The sequence below is a fragment of the Neovison vison genome, chromosome 8, assembly GCF_020171115.1.
Source record: "Neovison vison isolate M4711 chromosome 8, ASM_NN_V1, whole genome shotgun sequence".
Taxonomy (NCBI): domain Eukaryota; kingdom Metazoa; phylum Chordata; class Mammalia; order Carnivora; family Mustelidae; genus Neogale; species Neogale vison.
This window is the reverse complement of record NC_058098.1, coordinates 105829263-105845605: the sequence shown is the minus strand read 5'-3', so window position 1 is coordinate 105845605 and position 16343 is coordinate 105829263. Positions and strand designations below refer to the sequence as shown.

At 37.8% G+C, this 16343-nt stretch overlaps 1 protein-coding gene across 1 annotated transcript in view; it reads left to right on the top strand.

Annotated features, from left to right (window-relative positions):
- Positions 1-16343, top strand: part of EIF2AK3 (eukaryotic translation initiation factor 2 alpha kinase 3) — a 64495-nt gene that overhangs the window by 26512 nt on the left and 21640 nt on the right. The window contains exons 3-10 of the mRNA XM_044261586.1: positions 5225-5419; positions 6890-7020; positions 8614-8848; positions 10179-10341; positions 11326-11466; positions 12927-13049; positions 14413-14633; positions 14976-15088. Of these exons, the coding sequence (XP_044117521.1) occupies positions 5225-5419; positions 6890-7020; positions 8614-8848; positions 10179-10341; positions 11326-11466; positions 12927-13049; positions 14413-14633; positions 14976-15088 (1322 nt within the window). The remainder of the gene's footprint in view (positions 1-5224; positions 5420-6889; positions 7021-8613; positions 8849-10178; positions 10342-11325; positions 11467-12926; positions 13050-14412; positions 14634-14975; positions 15089-16343) is intronic.

Sequence of the window (16343 nt, the reverse complement as noted above, 5' to 3'; positions counted from 1 at the left end):
AAAATAAAGAATACCTAACATAAGGTGAAGGGTAGGAAGCAGTAAATACTTTATTTTCTAACTGATAGGTAACTCAAACTGGGAGATCATATTAGCTACATACTGTTTTCATAGGGTATGTATACTAATGACCTAACTCGGTTCTTAATGACAGCTTCAAGATGGATGTTCTACAAAAGATGAAAAGAAAAGTTTTAATTTTTAAAAAACAAAGTAAGAAAGCAAAGAATAAGATAGTAATGTGAAAACTGTATGAGGCAGTATACTGATCCCATTTAGAGTTTATTAAAAATTTTTAAAGGTTTTTATTTATTTGACAGACAGAGATCACAAGTAGGCAGAAAGGCAAGCAGAGAGAGAGGAAGGGAAGCAGGCTCCCTGCCGAGCAGAGAGCCTGATGTGCGGCTTGATCCTAGGACCCTGGGATCATGAACTGAGCCAAAGGCAGAGGCTTTGACCCACTGAGCCACCCAGGTGCCCCCAGATGTTTTTTTCAGTAAAGAGCAGTAGTGAGATTCAAATACCCAGAATTATGATGAACGTTTGTTTTCTTGACATAGCCTTCTGAGTTTAATTACAGAGCTCTTGTATGGCTCTTGTGTACCATCCTTTTCTTTTCAACCTTTTATTTGGAAATAATTTCAAACTACAAAAAGTTACACAAGTAAAAATGATACCCCCCCCAAAAAGGGACCAATCATTTTATACTGAGGTTTACCTACCCCAAACCTTGTTTGCTTTATCTTTTGAGTTGTCTCTCTTTCTTACTTTTTCTTTCCCACAACCTCTCCTACGCATTTTTCCCCTAAAACATTTGGAGATAAATCAGCTATCCATCCATTGGGGTCCTTTACTCTCAAATACTTCAGTATCTATTCCTAACAGAGATATTCTCTTAACATAATCACAGCATAGTTGTCAACTTCATAAATTTATATTGATACTTTAATCTGCCATCCATTTTGCATTTTGTGAGTTTATCTCGTACAAGCATACCTCGTCTTACTATATTTTGCAGATAATGCATTTTTACAGATTGAGGGTTTGTGACAACCCTGCATCGAGCAAGTCTGTCAGCACCATTTTTCCAGCAGCATTTGCTCACTTCACGTCTGTGTGTCACCACCAGTAACTCTCACAGTATTTCAGACTTTTTCATTATATTTGTTAAGGTGATCTCTGATCAGTGATTGTGACTAACTGAAAGCTCAGATGATGGTTGGCATTTTTTTAACAAAAAAGTATTTTTTTAATTCAGCTGTGTACATGATTTGGTAGACAGAATTTGGTAGACAGAATGCTAGCATACGTTTAATAGACTACAGTATAGCATAAACGTAACTTTTACAGGCACTGAGAAACCAAAAATTCATTTGACTCATTTTATTGAGGTGGAACCAAACCCACAATATCCCCAAAAGACACCGTAATATCTTTTGTAGTGTCCTTAACTTCCACTACACCTTCTGGTCTTGGGTCAGGTAGTACATTTATTTGTCTTGTTAGACTCTTTTAATCTAGATTTACCCACAGACTTTGTCTTTTATGATATTGACATTCTGAGGAATACAGTCTCTCTACTCTTTTATTAAAAAGAAAAGGAAATTTCTTCATTTCGGTGTACCTGGGTGACTCAATAGATTAAGTGTCCAACTCTTGCTTTCAGCTCAGGTCGTGATCTCAAAGAGTCATGAGTTCAAGCCCCATGATAGGCTCAGAGCTGGGCATGGAGTCTACTGAAGATTCTCTTCCTTTCCCTCTCCCTCTGCCCACGGCCCCCCTGCCACACACACCCCCCGCATGTATACATGTACATTCCCACATGCACTCCCTCTCACAAAAAAAAAAAAAAAAAGAAAAAGGAAAAAGAAATTTCATTGTGTGCTTGTCCAGTGTTCCCTGGTGATTAGATCTAGATTGTTAATTCTTAGCATAGAATCCTACACAGGGGAAGTGACCTCTGTCAGGGTATCACATCTGTCACTCTTTGATGATGTTGATTTTGAGCATCTGGTCAGGGTATTATCTAAATTCTCCACTGTATAATTACTAGGTTTTTTTGTTGTTTGTTTCTGTTTTTAGTTTCGTCTAACTAATAAGCAGTCCATGGGCAGATGCTTTAAGACCATGCAGTTATCCTACTCCTCATCAAATTTTCCACCTTCCTAGATTTAACACCATTGCTTATTTTTGCTTGCAGTCTTGACTACAATGTTTGCAAAATTTTGATTTTTCCAACTTCGTCCCTCCCTTCATATTTAAAGGCATTTAATTGCAGTTAAGAGCCCTCCCTGGGGCACCTGGGTGGCTCAGTGGGTTAAAGCCTCTGCTTTCGGCTCAGGTCATGATCCCAGGGTCCTGGGATCGAGCCCCGCATCGGGCTCTCTGCTCAGTGGGGAGCCTGCTTCCTCCTCTCTCTCTCTGCCTGCCTCTCTGCCTATTTCTGATCTGTCTGTCAAATAAATAAATTAAAAAAAAAAAAAGAGCCCTCCCTTCTCCCCCATGTTTTGTTTATCAACTTATTATAAGTAGGCCCTTGGTACTTTATAATTCAGTACTTGATTATTTTGGTACTTAAGTTGTTCCAGATTTGGTCAGTGGTGCACTTCTATCTTTTTTTTTTTTTTTTTTGTAAGATTTTATTTTTTCTTTTCCTTTTTCCTTTTTTTTATTTTTTTTAAAGATTTTATTTATTTATTTGACAGAGAGAACTCACAAGTAGGCAGAGAGTCAGGCAGACAGAAAGGGGGAAGCAGGCTCCCTGCTGAGCAGAAAGCCTGATGTCGGGCTCAATCCCAGGACTGAGATCATGACCTGAGCCAAAGGCAGAGGCTTAACCCACTGAGCCACCTAGGCTGCCCTATTTATTTATTTTTCAGAGAGAGAGCACAAGCTGGGGTAGTGGCAGGCAGAGGGTGAAGCAGGCTCTCTGCTGAGCAAGGAACCTGATGTGGGACTCTGTCCCAGGATCCTGAGATCCTGACCTGAGCTAAAGGCAGACGTTTAACCAACTGAGCCACCCAGGTGTCCCTTTGCTTCTTTATTGTGCACATCCTTACTCTAATAATAAGAATAATAAGATGTTGAAGTCTTATCTTTTCCCTCTCATGCCCCAGCCCTGGAATCAGACATTTCTGTGAGGAACCTTGTCTCCTTCAGTGGGCAGTGGAATTGGAAAACAAAATGTGGGCACTAAGTTTGGGTGCATTGCTTTTATAGCCACGGTATAAAAACTGTAGAAGGGCACTGTAGAGGCACAGTAAACAATTTTTGAGAACGTAATGCTATCTCAGTTTATAGTTAGAGCAATAAGTACAGTGTTAAGGAACTGGAAGATCTTTGTCAGCAACCTTATGCTGCTAAAATTTTTCTTAGACTTGAAAGCAAAAGTGTAAATGAGGCTAACTTGAAGGCCAGCTGGGATTTCAGTGGGCAGTGTTGGTACCAGAGGGTATTCCAGGGAGAAGAGGTGACATTGACAATGACATCACTGAACAATAACAGTAATATTATATTAAATATCACGCCTAAGAGGTGAGACCTGATTTCTGCCCATTTGGGGAAAAGTGGAAGACAAGGAAGAAAAGGTTGTTTGAGGTCATGTTTAGAGGACTTTGAAAATATCAGACTTGGGATTTGGGGTCTTTAATAAGAAGATAATGGAGAACTGTTGAAGTCTTTTGAATAATGTCATAACAAGCTTAACTCTGACTCAGAGATTAATCTAGAAGATACCGTAGAGTTTAGATTGAGGAAACTGCCAGTTTAGAACTGTAAAGAGGCTATTATAATATTTCAGGCAGGAGGTACAGGGATTTGAACTAGAAGATGAAAGAAGTGGATGAGAGGAGTGGTTTTTTGCCAGCCGGTGAGAATCCCAAGGTGTGGGGCCAAGCTAGAGGGAAGGGAGGATGTGTAAGCACTTGTAGTGACTATATGGGCATTTTCAGGTTAAGTATCCCTTTGAAGATAGGATTCTACTTGAGAAACAAAGAAGTTCATAGAGAAATTTTACTGTAAAAAAAAGTTAAGATCATTTTTGGACTTTTTCTTTTTAACATTTATTTATTTTGAGGGGGGCAGAAAGTGAGGGAGAGAATCTCAAGCAGACTCCCTGCTGAGCCCAGAGCTGGACATAGGGCTCAATCTCACAACCCTGACATCATGACCTGAGCCGAAATCAAGCGTCAGACATTTAACTGACTGAGCACCCAGGTGCCCCTTGTTTTGGGGGGATTGTTTGTTTGTTTGTTTGTTTATTAAACTCATACTTCTTTATATTCCTTTTTTCCAAAGTTCTGAGCCTGGTCAGGGAAATAGTTGTGTCATTAGCTGAAGTAAATCAAGATGTATATTTTTTTTTTAATTTTTTTTAATTTATTTTTTTTTCAGCATAACAGTATCATTATTTTTTCACCACACCCAGTGCTCCATGCAATCCGTGCCCTCTATAATACCCACCACCTGGTACCCTGACCTCCCACCCCCCAAGATGTGTATATTTTTAAACGCCAAAAGGTCAATGTTACAAAGCCATGTACTAATATCTCTTTCTCAAGAAACAAGATGTTCAGGGCCAAAAACTTTAGAGTTTTCCTGAACTCTGTGCTTTTGCTTATACTATACAGGGACTCCTCCATGAAATCCCGTTGGCTTTGCCTTCCTGTTATATCCCAAATCTGACTGCCTGCAACACCTCCAGTGCTATTGCCTGAATTGGAGCAATCATCATCTCTTGCTCTCCATGCCTCCCCCCTTGCCCCATAGCCTTGTTCCCACTCCTTGTGCTTCCTCCAACGTGAAGGACTGTCTTGCACCTTAAGGTCTTCACAGAGACTCTTTCCCAGATATGGTCAACTCCCCCAAGTTAAGGGTTTGCTCAGATGTTACTTTCTCCGCAGGACTTAACCAACTGAGCCACCCAGCTGCCCCATACATTAGCATCTTAACTGCTGCAAGAACTCCTGTAATAACCCCTTCTTGAACTCACTTGATCACAAAACTTCCCTTTTGGCAGCTCGCTTACCATTATGGGACACCCATAGCAAGCAGAGTTTGAAAACACTAGAGTATTCTAGTATTCTAGTAGGCCCCGGGAGAGACTGGCCCTTGTTTCAAATTGTATTTTAGTTGATGAACCACCCCAACTCGCATACTGTTGAAGGAGACCAGAGAAAGTCAGGCTCAAAGTTATTATGCCTTTAAAAGTTAGATTTTGTTTTAGGTATTTGGGAATAAGATGATCATTCCTTCTCTGGATGGAGACCTCTTCCAATGGGACCGGGACCGTGAGAGCATGGAAACAGTTCCTTTTACAGTTGAATCACTTCTTGAATCTTCTTATAAATTTGGAGATGATGTTGTTTTGGTTGGAGGAAAGTCTCTCACAACATATGGACTCAGCGCCTACAGTGGAAAGGTGAGTGAAAATGTTGAATTATTTGGGGAGAAATCAGATAAATAGGGATAGAAGAAATAATGTATTAAGCTATACTATTATTGGTTGAGGTTAACTATTATTTGTTCCCCAAGGATATCATTTGTTTTAATAAAAACACTGCAAAGTAGAAGGAGCAAAATATTATTAAGGAAACTAAATGTATCCAAGACAACAGAATGAACAGCAGAGCCAGGAATAGCAGGAGGAAGAGAATTAATAAATAATGTCTAGTGTGTGTCAGTTGCATTTTACATACATTATTTTGAAATCTTTACAATATTCTTAAAGGTCATACATTTTTGTCTCCATTTGGACAGATGAGGACTCCTCCAAATATTAATGATCCTGATAAGAATAATAGCTACCAATTTATTTATCTAGTTTGATCCTCTAATCCAAGAGGAAAGTTGTCCTCATTTTACAGATGAGAAAACTGAGACTAAAAAGTTCAAAAATGTCTGAGGTTAAATTTGACTTAGGTGTGTCTGATGATAAAGTTATACTATCAAGACCTAGATTTTCTCTAACGTTAGTTTTTAGGATACAATCATAATCTGCTTCTAATATTGGGTCTTATACTATAGATCTCTTATTAGGAATAACTAAAAACATCCTTTGAAGAAAAGTAAAAATCTTTTTTTAATCCCTTAACCTTGATATGTGAGTATTTTATATATAGACTTAAGACTAAAGCAGGGAAGAGTAGAAAAATGACTTTTGACCCTTGAGTTTTTCAAACATTAGTGATTCTTTATCTAAGTGTTAGGCCCATAGCCCCTCCTTGCTCTTGCTGACACTTTTCTGCCTTCCCCACTCCCCACATCAGCGTTGTACTGAGGAGGCCTTGGGATCCTCTGTTGCCTTCAGTATTCTCATTTGTAAAACAGTGGGATTGAACCCAATCATCTGGTTCTCTGATTTGATGTGCTGCTACAAATTTCTGGTAGTCTAGCAGGTATGCTGTTTTCTGGGAGGATTTTAGTTCAGATCATGTGACGATTCCTTTTTCTTTCTAATGAAGATTTGAAGGAGGCACTTTCTTTTTTTTTTGAAGGAGGCACTTTTAAATACAATATCTGTTTGGTAAGGTTTAAGTCTTTAAATAACCCAATACTTCCATCAAATGGAAACTCTGAGGCTGATTTTTTTAAACTCACCTGGAATTTTATTAATGATATTATTGCTAGGAGATCACAACTGGTTCTGTTCTTTTCATGTATTCCATAGAAATGCCCCAAATAAAACTAAAATTATCTAAATCCTTAAAATCATTCCCTGAACTAAATATTTCTTGTTTCCTTTCTGGTTCTAAGTAACTCATTTTTAGGAGTTGGTAGTCTAACTGATGCTTCTTAATACTTGGGTATTTCTTAGAGATTCTTGATTATTTTAATGTCTCTGATCTCCTGTAACTTATATTTTTCACAAAATTTATTTCTGTCTTTTCAGGTGAGGTACATCTGTTCAGCTTTGGGTTGTCGCCAATGGGATAATGATGATATGGAACAAGAAGACATCCTTCTTCTGCAGCGCTCCCAGAAAACTGTCAGAGCTGTCGGACCTCGCAGTGGCAACAAGAAGTATGTGTTCAGAGAACATTCCTGTTGATAATTACAAGTTCAGCAAACCCCAGATTTATCCGATTTTCCTTTATGGAGATTTCCTGAACTCTGTTCATGTCCTTAAAACATACAACTCTTTTAAGAGAAATGTAGGCCTTAAATTAAAAATGGTCTCATGATTATTAACATATTACGAGTTGAAACTCTCACCCTAGGCTCTGGAAGCAGTAACCAGGTGAGGCCCATACAGTGACAGCTTCACTGATCAAAGTTCTTTGAATGCAGAGCACTCTTAAGACAAAGTTAATGTGCTTTATTTCAACGTGGTTCTCTAACTCTGTAGTTCCGTCTAGTAAGTAGTTTCACAGTGTGTTTGACAACCCCATTTTTAGAACGCATTTTAGTTTGGTCAAGTGCCTTTTTGTTTCCCTTTTCAAATAATGAATTCTTTATGTAATTTTTACATTTAAATATGTGATTAAAAAGCAGTATGATTAGATAACAAGTGCTGGTCCTAAATCACATGCTGGATTTTTTTTTTAACTTTTTTAAATTTTAACTTGCTGTAGTAAAAATCGTTTGAGATCTCATCTTTCTATCTTTGAAAGTCAACCAAACTTTCGGATTTTGTCTAGTCTGATGCAATATAATTCAGTTTCCTTTCCTGTTTTCTCAAACTCAGTTAAGAAAATATTAAAAAAAAAAAAAAGAAAATATTTCTATGTTCACTGGACTGTGAATAGGGCTTTGCATCTGCTGGCAACCTGACCTTCTTTATCCTGATGGGATTTTGTTTCCTTAAGTATCTGAGTGCCTGCTAGGTGTCCAGCCACCAATAGAAACAGATGTGCAGCTTAACAGAATTGTGAATCACCAGAATGGGAAGAGTCTGGGGTCTAAGATCAGTGTTCCTTAAGTATATTTTTTAAATAGATGTCAGGATTATTAAGCCATTTTATATCTAAATGATAGCTTATTATATTGTCATTAGTTAAGTGATTTTTCTGTATATTGATTATAGTGGAAACCTTGTTACTGCCACTTTATGAATGAGGACACTGAAACACAAGAAAGTTTCGATGACTTGCCAGGTCTCAGGAGAGGTCTCAGATTGGAACTGAGGTGCTATGACCTTCAGGCTTGGTGCACTGGGTGATATTGCCTTTCGGGGCTATGTTTTCATATAAATACAAAATTGATGCATTCAACTTGCTGTGTAATTGGTTTATTGGAATGTATTAATTTCTTTGCACTTGAATGAAATGTGCACAGACTTTAGTAAAGAAAGCAGACTGCTGCTACCCTCATTTTAAGGTGACTTTGGTGTGTCTGGAAAAAATCATTCTGATTTGGAAATGTGATTTGTTAATTTTTGAGGTGTCTCACAGCCATTTTTGGTTTGTAACTTAGAAACATTGTTTCTAAAGGATCAGAACGAAGTGATGCCCTCTTGTGGCAAAAACCAGCAGAGCACTTCAGAAAATGCTGTTCAGTTTTTCTTTTTCTCATGGCAAGGTTTTAGTGTTTGTTTCTTGAATGTAGAACTGTTCTGTATTATTTGGTCCATTTACATAAGTGTAAATTTCTAAAATAAACCTTTGTAAATTTAAGGTGGAATTTCAGTGTTGGCCACTTTGAACTTCGGTATATTCCAGACATGGAAACTAGAGCCGGATTTATTGAAAGCACCCTAAAGCCCAGTGGGAACAAAGAAGGGTCTAAAATTATTTCAGATGTGGAAGACCAGGAAGCCGCCATGATGGACACAGTGATAAAGGTCTCAGTTGCTGACTGGAAGGTGATGGCATTTAACAAGAAGGGAGGACATCTGGAATGGGAATACCAGGTACTAGAGACCACTGAACATTTGTAAATACATTTTTTCCTTTCCCGGTTTGACCAGACTTTTTGGGTAGAGGGAAAAAACTGTCATTTTGGATTCTCAGCCCGTTCTCTATGCTTTAAGAAGTGCTTTTAAAAAGTCACTCCTATTAGAATGACTCTTCTGAAAAAGACCACAGAAAACAAGTGCTGGTGAGGATGTTTGTATCTCTGTGCCCTGCTGCTGGGGGTGTGAAGTGGTGCAGCCACTGGGGAGAAGAGTGCTTTCAAAAAATTGAAAAGAAAGCTACCCTATGATCCAGCCATCCTGTTTCTGGGAAGATAGTCAAAGGGAGTCAGATCGGTATCTCAAGAAGATATCTGTACTGCCATGTTCAGTGCTTTGTTCCCAGTAGCCAAGATATAGAAGGAGCCCAGGTGTCCATCAGTAAATGAATGGAAAAAGAAAATGGGTTTGTATATGTACACAGTAGAATATTATCCAGCCTGGAAGGGGGAAATGCTGTCATTTGCAAAAACATGGATGAACCTGGAGGATGTTATACTAAATGAAATAAGCCAGGCATAGAAGGATAAAGAGTGCATGATCTTACTTACTCATGGAATTTTAAAAAGTTGAACTCACAGAACAGAGAGTGGAATGGTAGTTGCCAAGGGCTGGAGGGGGTGGTGATAGGAGAAATGGAGAGATGTTGGTCAAAGGGTACAAGATTTCAGTTATGCACGATGAAGAAGTTCTGGAGATGTAATGTACAGTGTGGTGACTATAGTTAATAATACTATATTATATATTTGAAATTTGCTTAGAGTAGATCTCAATGCAGGGCTTGAACTCGCGATTCCAAAATCAGGACCTAAGCTGAGATCAAGAGTCGGACAGACACTTAGACCAGCTGAGGTGTATAGATGAGAATTTGATATGCATATACATTGTGAAATGAAGAGGGTAGATTTTATTTTTAAGATTTTGACAGAGAGAGAGAGCACAAGTAGGCAGAGAGGCAGGCAGAGGGAGAGGGAGAAGCAGGCTCCCTGCTGAGCAAGAAGCACAATGCAAGGCTCGATCCCAGGGCCCTGGGATTATGATGTGAGCCAAAGACAGATGCTTAACTGACTGAGCCACCTGCACTTGATTTTGCTAATCATTTCATAATGTATACATATGTCAAAATGTGGCATTATATACTGTAAATATATACATTTTTATTTATCAGTTATACATGGGAAATCTGGAAAAAATTTTAAAATTTGTGGTTTTTAAATGCCATTTTAGGAGTTGAATTACATAAATACTGCTTGAAATAATGTAAAATTTCTTTTCTATTTTTGTTTAGTTTTGTACTCCCATTGCATCTGCTTGGTTGGTTAAGGATGGAAAAGTCATTCCCATCAGTCTTTTTGATGATACAAGTTATGCATCTAACAATGAAGTTTTAGAAGATGAAGAAGACATTGTAGAAGCTGCTCGAGGAGCCACAGAAAACAGCGTTTACCTGGGTGAGTAGATGTCTCTTATATAGTGATAGGACTTAATGACACTTAAGTTTTACTCCTGCGTTGTTCTTTTCTACCTCAAGTATGCCTATAGCAGTTTTAATTCCTAAATACATTCCCTGGCTTAGATTGCCCTTAAGATTTATACTTTGATTTCCATTCCTACTGGGTTTTTTCCATTTATCCAATTCTGAAACTTTGAATTACTCTGGTATATTCTTTTCCTCTGAGACCCTATTAGAAAGTCTTAGAAATGTTTCCATGATACAAGATGCTGTGAATTACTCATATATCCTTAGATTCTAAAACTTTCTACGTTTTTATTTGCATCTGCGTCAATTTGCTCCCGCTTAAAGATTATGGGGGGTTTTTTCCTGTGTATCTTTACAACTTATCTGAAAAATAGTAACAAACTTCTTGTGTGCTTGGGCAATTGGAGGCCTTTACCAAATAAAATTTGCAAACTTTTGAGTCTCATTATTTGCACTAGTGTTGGTGGTCAGATACTCATAAAATTCTTTTAAGCTCTGTCAGTGTGCTACCCACTCCTCAATCTTAATGAAATGCAAGCATTTGGAAGAATAACATGTCACACATGTATCGTGATAGTATTTAACTGATGTGTTAGCAGTACCTCTGGAATTACAGGTCTTTTGGTTTCCTTAAAAAGAAAGTTACTTCATCTAAGCTGTTAGTTTTATAAGTGTCCAGTGATTTATTTGAACTTCCTTACTGGAAGTGTTCCAGTAACTATTGACAATTACTATTTAGTGAGCAACATTGTAACTTATGTATAACTTTCCTATTTTTGTTAAATAACCTTTGAGTTGCATTCGAGTATTTGAGGCCTGATTCTTCTTTGAAAAGACTTATGAAGCACATAAAGAAATAATGAATGAATCTAACTGTACTAAATAAAAATGAACCTTTTTGAAAAAAATTGGTGCTTGATTCTAAATATAATTGACAATGTTCTCATTGATTCAGGGATGTTCCGAGGTCAGCTGTATCTGCAATCATCAGTCAGAATTTCAGAAAAGTTTCCTACAAGTCCCAAGGCCTTGGAATCTGTCAATAATGAGTATGCAATTATGCCTTTGCCAACAATCAAATGGAAACCCTTAATTCGTAAGTGAATTATGAACGTTTGTAGTATTATTGAGGTGTTCAGAGGCCTTATCATGACTGTCTTTGTCCTAGTATTGAATACCACAGAGATTACAACTGTTATATACTCTTTATTTTCTGACACACTAGGTAGGTATTTCAGATGTCGGAGAATTTGAATTATCTTTTACAGATTGATTTCATTAAAATAGCAGCTGCTTCTAAAGAAATCAGTGTTAATAAAGTATTTCTCTAGACAACATAGAAACACTCTTAGCCATTCGCTGACTATGACTAAATATCATTTAGCTCTTAACATATTAAGAATTTATGGGTCTCAGGGTCCTGGGATCAAGCCTTGCATAGGGCTCTCTGCTCAGCAGGGAGCCTGCTTCCTCCTCTCTCTCTCTGCCTGCTTCTCTGCATACTTGTGAGCTCTCTCTCTCTGTCAAATAAATAAATAAAATCTTTAAAAAAAAATATTTATGAAACAGGGGCACCTGTTTCATGTTTATGAAACAAAGGCACTAGGGGCTCAGTTGGTTGAGCTTCCAACTCTTGATTTGGGCTTGGGTCATGATCTCAGAGTTCTGGGATTGAGCCCACTTTGGGCTCTGTGCTGGGCATGGAGCCTGCCTGAGATTCTCCCGCTCCCTCTCCCCATCCCCTGTACTCGCTCACATGCGCTCTCTCTCTCTCTCTCTCTCTTTCTCTCTCTGTTATTCAGTAAAAAAAATTTTTAAGGGACGCCTGGGTGGCTCAGTTGGTTAAGCGGCTGCCTTCAGCTCAGGTCATGATCCCAGGGTCCTGGGATCGAGTCCCACATCGGGCTCCTTGTTCGGCGGGGAGCCTGCTTCTCCCTCTGCCTGCCTCTTTGCCTGCCTGTGCTCGCTCGCTTTCTCTCCCTCTGTCTCTGACAAATAAATAAATAAAATCTTAAAAAAAAAAAAATTTTTTAAGAATATTTATGAAACATTATCTGGTTATTACATCATATGCTTTGAGACGTTTAAATGAGTTGAAGTCAAACAGTAAGCCACCATTTCCTTCAGTTATCTTTCCATAGCTTGCATATGGTTTTTATCGCATATGTCACATCCTATTTTAATTACTTATTTAAATGACTCATCTTCTCTACAAGACTGCCTTTTTTTTTTTAAGATTTTATTTATTTATTTGACAGACAGAGATCACAAGTAGGCAGAGAGACAGGCAGAGAGAGAGGAGGAAGCAGGCTCTCTGCTCAGCAGGGAGCCTGATGCAGGGCTCCAACCCAGAACCCTGGGATCATGACCTGAGCCAAAGGCACACCACCACACACACTATTCTAAAAGAATTGCTTTTCAAGGGGAAGGAACCTTGAGCCATTTACTTAACATATTTGAACAGAACTGTGGTTGAAAACCTGTTTTTTTGAATGAATGAAGTACCTACATTTTCACTGAAGTTTTAACAGTTAAGATTTTACCATTTTCTTTTAGATTCTCCTTCCAGAACTCCTGTCTTGGTAGGGTCTGATGAATTTGACAAATGTCTTAGTAACGATAAGTTTTCTCATGAAGAGTACAGTAATGGCGCACTTTCAGTCTTGCAGTACCCATATGGTAAGTGTGATGAAGCTTGCATTGAAAATGCTGTTTCATTTTTCCTCTTAGTTTATTTATTAATTTGAAATTAATTAGTAGAATTCAAATGAATGGTAGTCATTTGGAAGGTCGAAAATATCCTCGGAGGAAAAGTATGAATGGTGGCCAAAGGTCTAAGTTCCAGAGTTAGAGTGCCAGGGTTCAAATCCCAGTTTTGCCACATACTAGGTTGGGCACACCTAACTTACTGCCTCTTGGTTCCTTCATCTGTAAAGCAAGGATAGTAATCCTGATATTTACTTATTGGATTGTTATAACTTCTAAATGAGATAATGTACGTATAATCTTAACTAGCACTGTGTCTGGCAAATATAAGTGTTCAGTAAGCATTAATTCTTGTGATTAGCTTTCATTTAGTTATCAGCCTGTCTAATGTAATCTGTATAATATCAGCCTGAGTAATGAAGAAAATAGGTGTTTCCTATAATGCTAAATGAAAACACTATAAAATGAGGGGGTTTTAATTTTGTCCTTCAACAAGAGAAATTAGTGCAAAAGTCAAGAGTAGGTGAAATTTGACCGGAAATACATTCCAGGGTATTTAAGGTTAGGATGCATTCAGCCATGGAAGGACTTTGAATAGTTAGATATAAAAAAAATTGTCAGTCTGCATTAGACAAAAAGAGACTCCTTAAGAGTTCACCTTAGATGCCAGTAATGGGAAGTTATTGTAAAATTTAAATTGACAGAAACACAGGACTCTGACCTAGAAGCAACAGTCTTTATCTGATGCTGATCCAAATACAAGATAAGAGAGAATTATGTAGTCTGTCCCCGTACTACAAAATAGAAGCCAAACAGTCAGGCTGCTTTCTAGGACAGCCTCCTTTTGACAGCTTAAAATGAACCAAGGAGACTGTTAGAGCAGTTTTCTTCTGAGTTTGCAAAGAATAATTTATGGTAAAATTTGTATATCATTGATGCCAAATGAGAGTAAAGCTTAAAAACCTAGGATTGAGTACTGTCTAATTCTTTCTTGCATTTAAAGAACTGGATTATTAATGAGGGAACAAATAAGGTGGCCCTTAAGGTTTTTTGCTAGTCTTATTAATTAGTACAAAAAAAAATCTATGATGCTATGGAATAAAGGAAAATATGTTTGTGTAGGAAAAAAGAAAAAGTAGGGTAATGAGGCTATTGAAAAGTGCTAAGGAAGAGATGAAACTTTAATAAAAGGAATTAGTAATAGAAGTGACAGGAAAACATACTTTTTAACAACTAAAGGAGACTCCGTATTGGTTTATCTTTTTTAAAAAATAATCTTTTATTTTTGTGTGTTTGTTTTTTGTTTTTATGTGTATTTTTATGTTTGTTTTTGAAGATAATGGTTATTATCTACCATATTACAAGAGGGAGAGGAGCAAACGGAGCACACAGATCACAGTCCGATTCCTCGATAACCCAAATTACAGCAAGAACATTCGCAAAAAGGATCCTGTCCTCCTCTTACACTGGTGGAAAGAAATAGTTGGAACTATTCTGTTTTGTATCATAGCAACAACTTTTATTGTGCGTAGACTTTTCCATCCTCATCCTCACAGAGTAAGACATTTTTCAGAATCTAATGTATTTCAGAGTGTTGGGAGAATAGTGTGTGTGGTGGGGGCTAAGGGAACATTTACTTAAGTTTCACCATGAAGTCAGTGTTACCCACCCTCTCATCTCTCCTGACTTACCACCCCTTTCACTTCTCAACCTCTACCCATCTGGCCTTTACCCCGCCCATTTCACTTCTCACTGACAAGGGAAATGCTGTATTCTGTGTTCTTATAATACTTTTCTTTTTGTTCTTGTTATTTATTTTTTAAATGTTATTTTATAGCTTAAGATTGTTAGCTAACTGCAGTTCAGTTTTGATAGTGATTTTTTCCCCCACCTTATTAGCAAAGGAAGGAATCTGAAACTCAGTGCCAAACTGAAAGTAAATACGATTCTGTCAATGGAGAAGCTAAGGACAGTAGCTGGAATGACATAAAAAATTCTGGATATGTATCACGGTAAGAGTCTTGTCATATATAAAGTATGTACGTGTTTGCTACAGCTTCGGGTGACAGCTGTTTGAATCAAGGAAGAAATGACCTCTTGATCTTTAAGATCTTATTTAACTTTTCCTTTAATGTGTCAATATCCAGGGAAGTAAAACATAGACTTAGCCCTGAAGTAACTTAAATTTATTCACAGTGATATGTATCCTAAGAGGTATAAAAATAGTGTTATATAAGTTCAAAATTAAGTTCTTTTTTTTTTTTTTAAAGATTTTATTTATTTATTTGACAGAGAGAAATCACAAGTAGACAGAGAGGCAGGCAGAGAGAGAGAGAGGGAAGCAGGCTCCCTGCTGAGCAGAGAGCCCGATGTGGGACTCGATCCCAGGACCCTGAGATCATGACCTGAGCCGAAGGCAGCGGCTTAACCCACTGAGCCACCCAGGCGCCCCCAAAATTAAGTTCTTATTCAGATAACTTTATTATCAAAGGTGTATTGTGTACTGGGCTTGGTATGAACAGAACCAAATTATTATTGTGTTATTAGAGTGTGATTAAATCTCTATATGTTACTTAATCTTCAATTATTTATTTAGTCTTTATTCTGTCTAGATAAGAAGTAGAAAAATGAGGGGAAATACACCAGTAGGTCATTTTTAAATTAGAAGAGGGAGGTGAGTCACATAAAAAGTAGGCAATTCAAATAATTTGAAGGTAAAATAAAAGTAGAGAATCTGTTAGCATTGGTCAGGTTTTCATGCTTTGTGGTACAGGAAGTGGAGCTGTGTTTCCCTTTTCATATTACTTGGTTTACTCCTACATTTTCCCTTTGTTTTTATATATTTTCCCTTTGTTTTGATATCATACTTAGTGCTTGGTGATATGGGGACAAGGAAGAGATACAGACCTTACTGCATAATATCTAGGGTAATGGTTTTATGACAGAAAAGATTGAAAATTACAGTGAAAAAATGTGTGATACTTAGATGATGTGTAGACATAATTTATCTAAGCTGCATTCATACTGTATTATCACGAGCTGAGAATTGACTGTAATCCATTTGTTTTGGCTACAAGTTTCCCAGAGCAGAATTTACCAGGTGACTAAGAAATGATAAAGGATTCAGTACCCTTTCTGATAAAGATGCTGACTAATTATGTCAGTGGCCGGCAATAGCAGCAGGCAGAGAGAGGGAGAAACTAGGGACCTGACAACTCTCACGCGGTAATCCGCCACCGAAGCCATTCACGGGCCATTCAGCATTTT